Source organism: Olea europaea, unplaced genomic scaffold (assembly GCF_002742605.1).
Source record: "Olea europaea var. sylvestris unplaced genomic scaffold, O_europaea_v1 scaffold1806, whole genome shotgun sequence".
Classification (NCBI taxonomy): Eukaryota; Viridiplantae; Streptophyta; class Magnoliopsida; order Lamiales; family Oleaceae; genus Olea; species Olea europaea.
Window position 1 is genome coordinate 117717 of NW_019235808.1, and position 16859 is coordinate 134575.

At 35.0% G+C, this 16859-nt stretch overlaps 2 protein-coding genes across 6 annotated transcripts; both read right to left on the minus strand.

Moving 5' to 3' along the window:
• Positions 1-386: 386 nt before the first annotated feature.
• On the minus strand, positions 387-6286 carry LOC111378362. 3 transcript variants are annotated; one of them, XM_023001547.1, is made up of 10 exons: positions 6122-6285; positions 4914-5604; positions 4431-4718; positions 3601-4277; positions 3169-3445; positions 2860-3084; positions 2278-2451; positions 1660-1845; positions 1262-1375; positions 387-1084 (listed from the first exon to the last, which is right to left on the minus strand). In XM_023001547.1, exons 2-10 carry the CDS (start codon positions 5547-5549, stop codon positions 749-751), a joined length of 2913 nt encoding a protein of 970 aa, XP_022857315.1. In that variant the 5' UTR covers positions 5550-5604; positions 6122-6285; the 3' UTR covers positions 387-748. The 3 variants fall into 3 exon arrangements, with proteins under 3 accessions (XP_022857315.1, XP_022857314.1, XP_022857313.1); XM_023001546.1 differs by having other exon boundaries at positions 3601-4322; XM_023001545.1 differs by having other exon boundaries at positions 3601-4718; positions 6122-6286.
• A 2697-nt stretch (positions 6287-8983) lies between these two features.
• On the minus strand, positions 8984-16054 carry LOC111378363 (NADH dehydrogenase [ubiquinone] flavoprotein 1, mitochondrial-like). Of its 3 annotated transcripts, none has more exons than XM_023001551.1 (3): positions 15894-16054; positions 12445-13918; positions 8984-9211 (listed from the first exon to the last, which is right to left on the minus strand). In XM_023001551.1, exons 1-2 carry the CDS (start codon positions 15894-15896, stop codon positions 12458-12460), a joined length of 1464 nt encoding a protein of 487 aa, XP_022857319.1. In that variant the 5' UTR covers positions 15897-16054; the 3' UTR covers positions 8984-9211; positions 12445-12457. The 3 variants fall into 3 exon arrangements, with proteins under 3 accessions (XP_022857319.1, XP_022857318.1, XP_022857317.1); XM_023001550.1 differs by having other exon boundaries at positions 8984-9307; XM_023001549.1 differs by lacking the exon at positions 8984-9211 and adding an exon at positions 9824-10232 and having other exon boundaries at positions 15894-16052.
• Between the last annotated feature and the right edge of the window lie 805 nt (positions 16055-16859).

Below are 16859 nucleotides of genomic sequence, written 5' to 3' on the forward strand. Positions count from 1 at the left end.
TCCAGGTGTTCATTTAAGTGTCATCACACTTTAACTTGTGAGATCAGCTACTTACTTCACAAATAGAAAATGCCACACGTGATGATCTATCTGTAATAACGATATCCGTATCTCGTTATTACTTACGACCACGGATTATTCAAGATCCAATTATACGTAATTTGTATCTCACAATTACAACTCCTTGTAATTAACAAATAACTTAAACTTGAATTTGCGAACTCTATTATTTAATATTATTTATCAAAATATTGATTTAAATAAATAATAGATCTTGCCAAAATTAAATACATTAAGCATATTAAAAGTGATTACAACCTAAATCGATTGGATCTAGAACATACCACTTACACGTCTCAAGTAGCAAGCATCTTTACCCTAAAAAATCAAAAGAAACCATACCTCATTTAATTTATTGGAAACAAAATGCATGTCAAAATATTCTATACTACAGAATATTACATGTAAATATATTAAAATCTTGTTGATTGTACCATTGAGTCGAGCTTAATTTTATATCAACAAACAAAACCATGTTTCTAAGGGTTGGGGTTTGAGTGGGGTTGGGGCGCGGGGGTCCCCAAAAGCCTTATATGTTACGGAGAAAAGAGACACATGGCTATACATGTATATACATAATCAAAGAGGGTCGCTGGATATTCAATGCCTCTTACGACCCTTCCTTTCGTTACAAGTCATCAACAGTCATCAAGCAACTCAAGTCATGACTTCCAAAAGGCGGAATTTGTTACTGTTCCACATCTTCCCAACCTTCCCGGAGTAGCTGATACCGAAGAACATTTCTGCCACCCTTTCGTTGTGGCATCGAGCTGAGTTTTGCTAAAGCGGAGGAGCTATGAAAGCTATCAGGAACGATTGAAGTCAAGGGTGAGTCGAGATCATCGAGTTCATCATCACTCGTGTATGATTTTTTCAGAAAAGCTGATCCACTTCTTTGAAGGAATCCGGTTCCAATCTCGCCCATAAAGGAATTGAGGGAGGCTGCAGGAGGTGGTGAGTAGACTGTAGGACTTGCAATGCACGGATAGCTGGTGAGCGACTCTACAGAAGCATCCGCAGTTTCCTTCATCGTGGAAAACAATGTAAGACAATGCCATTTCGCAATAATATAGACAACAGTATACTGTTCAATTGCAACTTGAACAATAGAATAATACTAAGTAGCCACGTGCATATTCGACCTTCTTTCAAGTCATTGGTAATATCTACAAAGAGATTTAATTATCAACGGAGGACCCACCTCAGAATCCAGAGAGTCGATAATGTTCTGTGGAATGGGGTCTGGACAGAATTCGTCTTGAACAAAATTACTAAAAACCCTCTTGATCAATGTCGGATCAAATGTCGGGCAAACCTTCAAACAGGAAATTAGAACTATGAGTATGAAACAAATGGAATATACCTATAGAATAAAGGACCTTGCTACATGTATATCAAGTTTTACATAATGAGTTACATAATGTCATATGTCACTCTATCATTTATCAATTTAAAATACAGTCAACTTTTTCATTTAATCTTTTCCCTTCATATCATTTTATGTAATCCCTTATGTACAATTTTTATGAACAAGTAACATAATCCTAGAATAAAAGATTGCTCTAGAGAATAAACAATTCTGTTTAGTAAATGAGTCACCTCTTTCCTGATGGAGTCGTCAGCTAGCATTCCAAAGGGAAGCATCATGAGGTCACTTAAAGCATGGAGACGGCGGAACGCCTTGAAAGATTTTGGCCTCTTCTCATCAACAATAATATTATAATCTACAGGTATCTCATCTTCTATGCCAAAAAGATCTGTAAGCCATCTGGACCAATTGCCAATCTACCAGCATGGAAAAAGGAATTAAGAACCATAATACATGAGTGACTCGAGGTGAGTATCTGGCTAAATGGTCCTTTTATTTTTATTTTTTTCCAGAAATTATGATTTGAAACTACGAGAATTGCTTGTCCAAACCCCGAAGAAAGTAAAGGTGAATAATACTATAGCGTAAATATTTTCTAAGAGAAATACGGTTGTTCAAAATGACTAGTGTTGGATAGATTCCGTTTAAGTTGAATGGAGAAGCCACATTGTAGGATAATAAAACTAGAAAGGGACCATTCAGGATAGAAAATAAAAAACAAGGAGAAATTATAACATTGACTACTTAAAAGGTAGCACCAAAAACCTAAAAGAAAAATATATCCATTATGTTTGACAATAGACTGGCATAAGACATAATGTTTCGTAAATGTTTTCTCCTGTACTTACAGCATTTTTTAATTGCACACCACCTCCAAAGCTTGATTTTCCAGCAGGAATAGGGAGAACTTTAGAATCAGTAATGGGATCAGACACAGGATCTGTTGGCATTTCTTCAGCGGATTCACGAAGAATGGCATTGAACATTGCCACGTCCAGCCTATCAACTAACTGCTCCATTGCCTAAAAACACAGGAAGAAAGTATTAACGTGCTATATTTAGCAACAGCATGCACTTTATAACAGTCCAGCTATAAAATAACAGAGTTTCAGCCTTTCAGGGAAAAAAGGCACCAGAACTCACTTAACATAGAAAATCAGATGACTTTATGACATCCATAATATGTTTTCTTTGAGCTTTCTTTTGAAATCCGTGTACTTAAAGACCAAAATTATTCGACTTTTCGTTCACGTTTTAGTGCATATTTGGTGTGAAGAGATTGATAGGACTCAAAACTATAGTGAGAAGATTTTAGCTTCTGTTTTATTCCTTATACTCAAATCCTCCCTACCAAACATACCATTAAAGTATATCCTTGTCTAAAGAAGAAATGAATTTGGCTTTGAGCATTCTTTTATATCTGGACATACCAGTCTTGACAGCACAGACAAGCAGCCACAATCATGCCCTCCTGCACGAATTGGACAAAGCCTTTCACAAGCATCTTTAAATGCCTTTTTCCACAATTCTGTAGAGAAATTTCCCTGTTCGTGATCCCCCAAATTATGGCTTCTTCCATAAGTTTTCTTTGTACTTGAGCCTGTAGTTCTACCACTACTTTTTGTAACCATTGGCTGCATATGTGGAGTAAAAGTCTGCGGTGGACAAAATTAGAATGACCTCGTAATTAATCTAAAAACCTATCTAACAAAATAAGAACTAGAGAACTGAGAAACAACCTGCCACCAAATAGACTCGACAATTCGAGAGAAGATCCAAGATTCAATCTCTTCCAGTGCGATAATGAACATCAATATATCCTCACAGTCGTCCGATTCTTCAATTGATATATTCTTCTCTTTCTCCTCCATTCGAGAGTTATAAAGAAATCTAAAAGTCAATCCAGGTTCAGTGCTGTTACTTTTTAGGCCTGATCCATCAGAACGTGGCATTTCTGCAGCAGCCTGGCTAACAATGGCTCTCAACATTATTGAATTCGACAGCCAGAAGGTCAACCTATAAAAAAATGCTGCTCGTAATGGAGTCATTATTTGGAAGGGAATTTCAAAGAAACATTACAACAAAATAAACTAAGCTACAGATAATAGTTAATTCTGTGGAGCATGAGTTACTTCACTAACTCCTATGCAAGTACTGGAACAGACATTTACCTTGGAACATCATTTCCACATGCTTTAGAAACCAAAACTAACCCAGACAAAGCAGCTCTTGCGGCACTTGCCCGTTTAGCTTGGGATCCTGCTCTGCAAGCATGAAGATAAAATCTGGAAAGCCGTCGAGCTGGAACGTGGACTTTATTCCTAGAACTCGTGTGCTCCGTGATTATGGAATATAATCCAACCTCAATAGCTGCAGTTTCTCTCAATTCTTCCTCCAGCATCTCAATTCTAGACTTCCATTCATTTTTACTTTCAGAAAGTTTATTTGTTGGTTCTTTTCTTTCAAATGTTGTATTGCCTTTCCTGTTATTTTGAGAGTCTGCAATATCAAGATCTGTTGCTTTTATCTCACTGTGGCTGTCGCCTACGAATCCACTCTCATTAATGGAGCCATGTATCTGGACAGACTTCACATGCTTTAACCGAGCATTATTAGTAGTAGATCCCAGAATTCCTTGTGCTTTCCTATTGGAAACAAGAGTATCACTTCTCATTGTTACCTGCCTTCTGCTAGACTCTCCCCCCAATTTGTTCTCTGAGAAAAGCGAAATCTCTTCCATTATCTTTTCATCCTGTCCATTATTTTTTTGGACATTTTTCTCTTCGCCATTCACCAGACCAATATGTGCATGACTTATCACTGTAGCTTCTTGTTCTACTTTCTTTTCCTGAAAGGCGTGAGAGAGATTGACAGAGCTTGAGTCGAAAACAGTCTGTGTAGAGTTATCAGATGAAGTAAATTTTGTTAAAAATCTATCAGAGGATTCATCTTTTACAGAATGTTGAGTGATTTCACTAATTTTAGCTTTGCTTTTGGCAACCTCTTCATTGGCATGACGAGTAACACTTCCTGACTGAAGAGTTCCCACGCGGTTGCTGGAATTCCCATTTATATCTTGGAAACCTATGAATGAGGGAGAAGATTTTATGGAAGGGGTAACAGAGTTCCTCTTGACAGATGTCATGCTTCTTTCGGGAAATTTGGATAAAGAAGTATAATTTTGAATATGGTTTCCAGTATCAGAGGATACATCAATTGATGAAGGCCATATACTCCTGTTTGGTTCTTGAGTAGGGCCGATCCCAGTATTTAGCAATCCAGTTCCATACTGCATTTTAGTGGGAAATAGATATTACACAGTACATTCACTCAAATAGAGAATGAAAGTTAAAAAAAAAAAAATTTAAAACTAGTAAAAAAATAAAATTTAAAACTAGTAAACTTCTAAATTCAATTGGCTAAACCATATAAAATAGAATATGTTTGAAAATAATCAAACAATTAATTAAGTGATCATGATTACCTTATCATTTTGAGACGGTGAAGCTGTTGCAGCCTCAAAGGTTGATGACGCAGCAGTCCTTGACGAATGAGAAGAAGTATCGTCATCAGTAAACGAGGCAATTTCCAGGTCATTATCATCATTGTCCAGGGATGCTGTCTTTGATAAGCTAGGTGATGACTTCGAGCCATCCTTTTCAACTGGCTCCAGTCTTACGAACAAAGCTGGTTGCACTGAATTCTTATAACTCTTCTTGAAGTTTAAAGGAATGCTAATACTTATGATTTCTTCAAGTACTCCATAATCAGCAAGATTTAATAAAGCTGTCCCCAATAATTGCCCTTTACTTCCCTTGTCCTTTCGAGGCTCAAACAAGCTGAACTCTAAGCAATTCTTAAGAAACTTATCACGGGCCTTTTTATCTTGGCGCAGAGTAAAGGTCAGTATGAAAGACTCGTTGAACGATATACTGGTATTCCCAGCAACAGAAATAAAGGATCCTGAATTTTTATTACCATTTTCCCATTGGAGCAACACGGTTTGAATGGAACTCAGTGATTCTGTTGGAGGCCAAGGCCTAATCTCCTGTAAGTTCACTATGTACTCAACTTTAACAGAAGCACTTTTTCTGTGCTTTGACCTCAGCCCGAGAACCATAGCTTAAGAAAAATATCTCGAAATTGTTGCCGGGTTCTGTTTGATCAACTACAATCTAGTAAAAAAACAAAAAAATTAATATCATAAATCAGCACTATAAATGTAAATATAGGGACTGGGGGAACACCAAATCTACTCATTCAAGTAGTTTCTTATTGAGTAATATTTAGCGAATCATAATCAATACCAAAACACGTGTATAACAGCGATTCATTCCCAAAAAAATAATAATAATAATAATAAAAATAAAATAAAAAATGTTAACGATACAGACTCAAAACAGGCAGAAACGATTAACAGTTTAGCTAAACAGAGATGGTAAAGTAGATCAAGCTAAATGGTGATATAAAAATCAAAATATTCATCTCAATCAGAACCAGATAAAAATCTAAAAACAACTATTTTCACATTAACCAAAATAATCTACCATAAAAGAAGCCAAAAAGGTAAAAATGAAGAACTAAAAGGCCTAAAAAATCGATCCACATACAAAATGCAAACAATTGTAGAACAAATCAACAAAAAATCATCACAGTCAAATAACCCACAAAACAAAAATTCAGTATCTTAACCTGTAGGAAGATGAATGCAATTGAATTAATAAACAGAATTCTGCTATGAGGAATGCTTAAAAAGACTAGTCTTTTTCTTCAAATTGTGAATTTTTGCTGTCGACTTATTCTGCTGTGTTGTTTCTTAAAGAAGTGAAGATGGGGAAAATGAGAGGTAAACTTGGGGGAAAATGAGAGGCAAAGGTNACTTATTCTGCTGTGTTGTTTCTTAAAGAAGTGAAGATGGGGAAAATGAGAGGTAAACTTGGGGGAAAATGAGAGGCAAAGGTGAAAACCGAAAGAAACGTCAGGAACCGAGGGAAGAAGAAGGGAAGGTTTATGTGAGTTAATTTAATGAATGGTCGCTCAACTTTTCAAAAGGTTATTACTTGCCCATCGATATTTAAAACGTTACTCGTTGTTCACTAAGTATTACTATAGATTACGATTTGCTAATTAAAATTTAAAAGATTATTCTTTGTTAAACTAAATTTGAACAAAATTACTCGTTGCTCATTGAACTTTGATATATGTAACACTGATAAAAATAATATGGGTGATTGATTGGTAACTTTGTTCAAATTTGGATGAGTAATGAGCAAGTAATAACGTATAAAAAAGTTCAATGAACAATAAGTAATTTTTTAAAAATCGATGAATAAGTAGTAATTTATAGCAAAATTCAGTGACCATTGATTAAATTAACTCAGTTTATGTGTCTGAAAAGTCTTTAATTCTACCCCTTTAATATGTGAAAAGTTCTTGGCCCGGGCTACGGCAACATCATATCCAAGCTATTGCTTATTCTTGTTTGAGTAAATAGCAAAAATAAGCAGCTTATCTTTAAATTATCTTTTTTTCTTTGTTCGATTAAAATAGGGTTTTATTTTAACTACAATCAATACAAACATGTTTTCTTTCAATTTTTATTAGTCGATATGGAGTGTTATTATATTGATTCTGCAGCAAATTTAAGGATAAATTTTAATACATTAAAGTTTAAACTATTAATTGCATCAAATACTGCATAAAATAGAAAAAAAAAAACACGTAAAATGATTCTCAAAATAAATCCATCTATTATGACTCGTCAAACATATAAGGAGTTGGATAAAAAAATGGAACATAAATGAGAAAAAAAATATACTAATTTAAACTTTCGACCATACAAATAGATTTTCCTTTCAGAATACTTATAGTTGCTATTGTTACTTCTTTGATTTTGATAGTTTTTACAATTCTATGGTACTTAGAGCATAAATAAAACTTACAATACACTCTCATTGATTTTGACATTCTCATTCGATACCGTCTTCCGGCTTCACTGAAAAGGAGTCTCGACCAACCCTATATTGACTTATTATATACAAATTTTGTTAATCGTACTTAAAACGCCTCAAAATGCATATTTTGATCGTGTCATGGCGTGATAAATCAACAAAAACATCTAACATGAAAATATGTAGTTCTAATTAAAACATTTGAAACTCTCTTTTTATCATGAATTCACTGGAGTAAGCTCAACAATTTGTACGTATGTAAATATTAAGGGCTTGTTTGAGCCATATTATTTGTCAAAAATACATTTTGTAAGTGATTTGATGGAAAAATGTGAAATTAAAAAATAAGGAAAAATTTTCAATTTGCGTGTAATTTTATTTTGTTGAATAAAGTATAATTAAAAATAAGAGAGAAAAATACATTTTGAAAATAATGAAAATCAAACGAGGGATAAATGTATAGCGTGGCCCCAGCCCCACGCCCTACCCCACGCCTGGGTGGCGGGCAGGTAGAAGCAGCCACGTTTGTAGGCTGATGATAAAGAAGATGCGATTCGCGCCTATTGTTTGACAAAGGGGAGGTTGGAATTGATTCCATTTAAAATGCATTTGAAGAGAAGTTTTTTTTTAATGTAACAATGCCCTTGTTTGAGCCCTTTTTTTTAGGGAAGAATGAATTTTTGAATAGTGTATTGATGAAAAATGTATAGTTAAAAAATAAGAAAAAGTTTTGAATTTATGTGTAATATTATTTTATTAAAAAATGTGTGGTTAAATTGATGTAAAACACTGTTGAAAAATAAATTCTTTCAAAAGAACGAGGCTCAAACAAGGGCATTATTTGAGGTTTTATTTTCCAATTTAAGAGCTTGATTGAGTCTTTTTTTTTTTTTTGTTCAAAAAATATTTTCGAATAGTATTTCAATGAAAAATGTATGGTTATAATATTATTTTATTGGCAAATGTACAATTAAAAATAAGAAAACAAATATATTTTAAAAGTTTCTTTTTTGATTATTTATAACTGAACTATACTGTCAATGATATTGGACGTCATTGTCAAAGGAAATGGTCAATTCAATGCGGTGGACAAAAGTCCTCTAGCAACCAAATGATTTTGACGGAGAGAGAAAAAAACAAAAGAGGTTTCTTCTGTTCTTTCACCCTTCAGAGGGGAAAAAAAAAAGTGCATCACGTACCACAACTATGTTTGGTCAAAGAAAATTTAGAGTCTGTTTGGAAATGATTTTGAGAATTAATTTTTTGATCGTTAGGAGAAAAGTGAGGTCCATCTGTAAAAGAAGAAGTCAAATATGATGACTGAAATAGTGAAATAACGATAAAAAAAATCAATTTTTTAGAAAAAAAATCACTCCCAAACAGGCCCTTAAGGGTTCAATGGAATCTTACAAAATGCTAATAAAAATTATATTTGACCATTTTAAAAAATGATTATTCTAGTTATACATCACCATATACTGAAGGGTGTCCATAAGTATCCCTTTAGGTATCACTAGAATAATCCTTTGAAAAATAGTTAAACTTTACCATAGATACACTAAAGTTGTCTTCTTTAGATTAAAAACTTAAAAAGTTTTAAAAATGTCCAATAAAATCTATTAAAGCCCAAAATTTTGTTGTTACAAGTCAAAACCATTCTGTAATAAATTTCTACGACGATGTTGTCGGGGACATACCCTAGTGCTCTAAATAGCCCCTCGTCGAGATTCAAAACGCAGTTCTTAATCCCATAGGTCTTGAGCACGATCACTTCATACGACAGATGTATTCACTTGTCTTTCTTTGAGATAAGATTCTCCAACCCCTGTAGCTATAATGATGAAAAGTAGTTGGAGAGACAAGTTTTACTATTGAGGTCACTTGTATAAAAGTAATGCACACTTTAATGGGGGCACACGGCCATTACCTAATTTCCAGAAAAGGGAAAAGAAAGAAAAGTAAGTATGAAATAATATGAGCAACCAAAAAACTAAAAAGACAAGACATAAAGAAAATACAATTTTTGAGCTGGAGTGTAAAAATTTCTTTTCTTTAATGTAGTTTTCAGGTGAAGGAAGCAAAGCAACTAATTACAGTCAGTAGATAACTATTACCAAAAGAATATAAGACATGGACGAGCATGAGACCCAACTTGATTTCAATAAGTCGAAGTCAAGTGCACAATTCAGTCTTGTCTAATCCTCCCGTCAATTTACTACTGCATACCAAACATATTTTTGGGGTTTTAAGAAAGCAATTATAATTCTAAGAGGCATCACCAACTCCAATCAAGATGTAAAACTTGTGCTGGGTCAATTTCTGGCGATGGTTTCAAAGGGTGCACCATGTGCGAGTTAAATAGCAACAATGAATTTGGCGAGCGAAAGGGATGCAAATTACTTCCGAGTACACAAAACATTGAATCACAGCCTAACAAGCTTGGTCGTATGAACTGCATATATAAATTTTCCATAGGGAATTGGGATCAATAATCCCAGCAATTGAACAGCTCTGATTCCGGCTGAGATCATCAGATTAACATGCAAAGCATGGCTCCCATATATGGAAGTATATGTGAGCCCCCAATGCATGAGTTGTAAAATCATAAGGGAGTTCAACTTATTGACCAAAATATCTAAGCAGACAAACTGATAACAAATATTCTTTCACCCTCGTAGCCAAAACAGAAGAGGCAAATTTTTAGGCACGTCAAGAAATAATCATAGAATCTTAATGAAGTATTGTCTGGTACAATCATTACATTAAACGCACTGCTTCTTGGAACGGATGGCATTCTAAAATATCTCTCCAAAATTTGTAAGTTTATTCAACTGGATCTAGTTTGCATTTCCCTACAAAAGAAGAATAGCAGACGAAATATTGCAAAATATTTCAGGTTACTAATCGAAAAAGTGGGAAATACACATAATTGCACCTCTGTTAACCAAATATTGGTGCACTTCCATGCTAAAGAAGAAAAAGTTCATTCTAGAATCTAGATTGTTCAAAAACAGGCTATTGATTGTTATGCAGAAATTTTCCTGTAACTTTTCAACTAGTTATCCAAAATAACTTGATTGCACAAACAAATCAAACCTTTCTCCAGATTCAAAAAAATGAGCAGAAGATAAAAATGCATTAAAAAGAGGATCTTAGTTACATTATCCTGTGATGCTCGGACCCTTCTTTTTGGCCGAAGTACCCGTGTCGACACAACATGACACGGGTACGGGTATGGGTATAAAATACAGGCAGACACGGCAAATTTCAACCGAACGCTGCCAGATGTGGAAACTGTTGGACTTGGTGGCTGCTGCTGCCATTGTTGCAGAGAGTCACGTTCTGGTTTAGGGAAGAAGAAAGAGGGTGTTGTAGTTGGGAGGGCCTGTTTTTGGTTTTAACTTTTGGGCCTTTTTTTAATTAATTGTGGTTGAAGCTTATTTATAGCTTAAAAGCTTTATTAGTTTGGTTTATTTATCTCTTTCTTTGAATTTTATAGTCTTATTGATTGAGCAAATTACATGAGGTTTATTATTTCTTAAATGTGCTTTTTAGTTCTTTTGATTTGGATAAGATCATTTTAATTAAAAAAATATCATGGTAAATAAAAGATCCAATGCTTAAATACGTACCTTTAACCAAATCCGAGCATCATAGACATTATCACTAGTTTTAGCGGTGATCAATACAAAGATACGCCACATTACTGGAAACTAGTTTTCCAACCACAACCTTCGTAAAAAATAGAGACATATTATCGTCTTAGAGGGTAGAAGCCATTCTTTTCACAACGCCTCCGTTTGGGTTTCATTTTCTCATCCTAAACTTCTACTTTTCAAAGTCAAACATTAATTTTAACTACACATTTCGTAGTAACCACTGTCAAACATTAATTATTTCGTACCCACTTATCAACCACTTGTTTCTTGAAAAGTAGAATTTTAGCAAAATAAATGAAACCCAAACGGAAGCAATATTCACTACCATATTATAAGACTAATCCAGCCCATACAGACCATTTTTTTATGGTTGAACCTATGGAACAAATGCCCTCAATTTCTATCCAACCAGAATCGTCTTATCTCGAACGAACTGTATTTTCTATAAAAAGGGTACCTTAGGATCTAGATCACAAAAGTTGTAAGATACAATATTTTCCAAACAATTCATTGGCAGATGAGGTAATTTATGTTACCATCGATCAAAGGTGTCTGAGCCAGTGAAGGCGGGCCATTCAACCTAATTTTCGATAAGAATATTTTAAAAGTTTATCATACCTAATTTTGTGACTCTACGAATAAAATCATCAAAAATCAATTACTACTGTTCAACATGGTAATAAGTGTTACTAGACAAAGAAACATAATTGCAAATTTTATCTTTTCCACGTTGAAGATAGTAACTGATATTTGAAGGTGTTGAAAAGAAGTAATTCGTACTTGATGATGTCACTATCAGAGTCGCTAAACCAAATGTAGTAAACTTTAAAAATGTTCTTAGCTATGTTGAACTACCACATTCACTACCTTAATCACGACTGGTCAATGGTAACATAAATTAACCTCCTCTGCAAACGAGTCATTTGGCAACACAAATTAAGCTCCTCCATCAACGAATTGTTTGAAAGAAATTGTATTTTACAACTCTTGTAATCCTTACTTTAAGATGCCGAAAGTAAGAAATCTATGGGCTTCATTCTCGATGAATCTGGTAAGATAATTGAGGGCATTATTTGCATAGGTACTTCAACCATTAGAAATGGTTGAAAGAGCTTGATTAGACGTGTCTTATGCTAAGTTAAGACTTACAATATGCTAGTGGACTATTGTGAAAATAATGACTTCTACCTTTCAAGCCCATAATCAATTTTAATTTTTGTCAAACGATCTCTAGTGGATTATTGTGAAAGGAATGACTTACATTCCAAAGGCATGCAATATTAAACAAGACTTGACATGCTTAAGGAAGAAAAAGAAGTTTAAAATTTTGTCTATGCAATGTCTAATCATGTCCACTACTGTGTATGAAACAAGCAAAAAAAAAAAAAAAAGATATAATACCAACCCATATAAAAGGATCAAGAAGCAGCAGCCTGCAGTAACTCTCTCTCAGCATGCTCCCTGATCCTTCGCTCAAGCTCTGGTCGGAAGTGCCTGATAAGACCTTGAACTGGCCAAGCAGCAGCATCACCTAAGGCACAGATTGTGTGTCCTTCAATCTGCTTTGTCACTTCATGTAGCATATCAATCTCCTCCAACTTTGCATTTCCCACCTTCAATCTCTCCATGATCATCCAGAGCCATCCTGTACCTTCTCTACAAGGTGTACACTGGCCGCAACTCTCATGCTTGTAGAAGTAAGATAACCTTGCAATTGCATCTACAATATCTGTTGACTTATCCATCACAATTACAGCTGCAGTTCCCAAACCTGACTGCACAGCTTTGAGCGCATCAAAATCCATAAGCACATCCTCACATATGTGCTTGGGAAGTAAAGGAACAGATGAACCACCTGGTATAACTGCAAGTAAATTGTCCCATCCACCACGAACACCGCCACAGTGTCTCTCTAAAAGCTCTTTTAATGGTATACTCATCTCCTCTTCAACAGTACAAGGCTTGTTTACATGTCCTGAGATGCAAAATAGTTTTGTACCGCTATTATTTTTCCTGCCAAAGCTAGCAAACCATTCTGGTCCACGCCTTAATATGGTGGGTGAAACAGCCACTGTTTCCACATTTGTAACAGTCGTTGGGCAACCGTATAGACCTGCATTAGCTGGAAAAGGAGGCTTCAACCTAGGTTTTCCTTGTTTCCCCTCAAGGCTCTCCAGAAGAGCTGTTTCTTCACCACAAATATAAGCACCGGCACCAAAGTGGATATGAACATCAAAATCATAACCTGATCCACATGCATTCTTCCCCAATAATCCGGCCTCATATGCTTCTCTCCTGGCCTTCTCAAGGTTCAACCTTTCATTCACATATTCACCACGAATGTAAATATATGCAGCTCTGGCCCTCATTCCTACTCCAGCAATTAGACAACCCTCTAGTAATTTGTGTGGATCATGACGCATAATTTCTCTATCTTTACACGTTCCAGGTTCACTTTCGTCAGCATTAACAACAAGATATGAAGGACGAACGTCAGAAACCTTTGGCATGAAGGACCATTTAAGACCAGAGGCAAATCCAGCACCACCACGCCCACGAAGTCCAGATTTCTTGATTTCATTGACAATCCAGTCAGTTCCCTTGAGTACTAGGTCTTTTGTTCTATACCAATCTCCTCGTTTCATGGCACCTTTGAGAAACGGATCATGCAATCCATATACATTTGTGAAAATACGGTCCTCATCTTTCAAGCCACCGAAGTGAGTTTTCTCCGGAGGTGGTGGAGGCGGTGGAGGCTGTGGGGTAGTCGAAGTCGTTGCAGTCTGGGTACTGAAAAATCTACCAACTATACCAAATTTCTCAGTGGGATGCCGAACCAAAGCAGTCCTTTTCAGAGAAAGTATTCTCCTCATAGGTGACTGTTAAAATAAAAAGGAAACAAGATAAACTTTATTGATTCCTCCTACACCATAAAGTTTATGTAAATTCAAGGAGTGCTCTCCTTTACTCCCGTAAATGGGCAAACAAGAAGATAAAGTTCCTGATCTACATAAAGCAGCATATTGAATCCAGTAATGTGGATTACTTTAAGAGGGGGAAAAATACACTGATAACTTACCACAGCAGTGAAGAGTATCTACAATCCACAACATCATACTAGACAATCAATGCTCAGAGAATAGCTGACATTTAGTGGTTGTGCTCCTTTTGGCCAAAGGACAGGTTGTAGATTTCAAAACTTCAAGAGTATCTTTTTATCCGCATCAAATTCATTCTTAGCAAACAATACTTTACTAAATAATCATTTCGAAAACAAAGGAATTAGGCACCAAAACTAAGGGTTTGTTCCGTCCAAACTGAGAAACTGTCAGAATGCCATTTTTTGAAGGCCAAGACAAAAAATGGCAGTCTTCTAAGCTTTTTAACTTTTCCTCACTTAAGTATTCACAAAATGTCTATCATACCCTCATTAGTCTTCCAGCCAAATGGGTCTTTTTTTTTTTCAATTGAGTCCGGCATACGCTCAACTGGACCCCAATAGAGTTGGCGCAAACTTTGAGGTATAGATATTTGGTGTTTCTTCTCTCTCACTTTTTTGTCATGTGCCACAAAAACTCATAAGCCAAATTCCAGGAACCTATTATATTTCATTCTCTTCCAAAATCACCCCAATCACTAGTAGACAATCACACATAAACACATGCTTTGGTCATTCGTATCGTAGGAATTTATTTCCCACATAACTTCTTATAGCCCCTTATAATTTTAATGATGTCATAAAATGACAATTACAAGAAATTCAAGCATCAAATGGATTGATTTATTATATATTTAGATACGAAAAAAATTCATAGCACTGATCCCTCTCACTGGTGCAACCACAGCCAGTGGCATTAAAGAAAGTTATAATTCAAACAGCAAAACACATGTGCTTGGGTGAGATATTATTCTTCAGTATTCAAAATAACAACACGTCAGCCTATAATCCTATTTTCGAATCACTGTAACAAGCACACTTATGCACTTCATTACTTTTAAATCTGATATTATGTATGATAGACCTTGATGAAGTGCTGAGAAGACAAATAGGTGTAAGCAAAAGATGGGAACTTTGCATCTCTGCTATCTCAAAAGGAGTATAAAATCTAAATTAAATGCCATTCTATAGATATCGTCTAAAGGGTGACAAAATCATAGATTACTCTGCCCAAAAATTAAAATAAAGAAATAAATAAAAGGAAGAAGAAGAGTATTCTAATTTTCTTACAGAGACAAATTATTCCAGCTAACGAAGTTTCTACTGAACCATTCATTTTTATAATCTGTTAGTTTTCTTGAATAACAATTGGCTCAAACTCTATCAATAAGTGAAAAACCAAGCAAAATGAATATTAAATCCACGAAATTCTACTGGATGTTTCATCTTTTAGATTCAAATGCTGAGGTGCTAATAATTTTTTTCATCTTGGCCATGTAAATTCAGAAATACTTATTTTCCCAATAATCAGATAAGATATTTCAAAAATAACTCAAAAAAATTATATCTACAACAATATAAATTAAATACAAGAGTTTCAAACAGTCACCATCGCTATCATTATCCTGATAAAAACCATCACTATCATTATCCTGATAAAAAATAAAAATAAAAACTTCGTGATCTAAGAATCCTAAAACTGCATTTGTTAGGGCTTTAAAAAACCGGAATCCATTAACAAGTTAATTGAAATCGGGTATCCCAGCGGTTCCATTTTCGAGATTTCAAATCCACGAAAGAAGAATTTTAACCAGATATACGTCCAAAGTGAAAAACAGAACCATCATATAATTTATTCGATTCACACACAAAGAGAATGAAAAATCTGAAGCTCGACAAAAGATTGAATTGCGTACCATAATTGAAGTGCGATCTACTGGCGATTCAACTGATTTATCTGATTATCTCAGTAAGAATGGAGAGACTTCGGGAAAATGGGAGCTCAATATTTTGGAAAAATTTCACCGTAGGTATCCAATCCATTTGCATTGATGCAAATTTGTCCTCAATTTGTTATTATTTCTGTGCAGTCTAAAACCTGTTTTTTATTGTTGAAAGGCCATTCAGCCCCCCTCATAGGCCTAATTAGGGATGTCAAATTGGCTTGGTGGCTCGTGGTTCGGATGGAGCGAGCCTAGGTTTGGGCCGAGAGCCATTTTGGGGCGTTGGCCCAAGCCTGAGCCGGCTCGTGTCACCGGCCAAAATGGTCCGTGACAAGGCCCGCCCAAATTCAAAGATAAAAAATAAAAATAAAAAATAAATAAATAATAAATGTACCTGTTGTTACAAGCAGCTATATTAAGTTGCCTGTAACGAGGCAGCAAATGCAGAGCGCCTAGTAGGCTATTACTATTTTTTTGACTGATGAAATTCAATTTACGAGGTTCGTTAATATTTCAAATTCAAATTTCAAATTTGGAGGTAAAATTGGGTTTTTTGGCTATAAATACGGGGTAAATTTTTTTGTTTCAAATCAATTTGTTTCAATCGATTTTAACTTGTAGTATTATAGATTCAAGTTTCAACTCTAATTTTTTTGCTCTCAATCTCATATTCAATTTCTTTCACTCTCATACAGTCATACTCTAATATTCTGATTTTATACTATACTAGCTATAGATGGATTTTACTAGTGAAGAGTTTAATCAGTTTAAGGGTAGCTCAAGTATTCCATCCGGTTATGAAAATGCATCTTGAAATATTCCAATTGATTTGGAGAATATTGATGAGGAAGAAGTATTCGAAATTAAAGGTCGAAAAAAGAATCATCTGATTGTTGGCAATATACGACACGTAAAAAGTTGGTGTTCAAAATGGAGTAG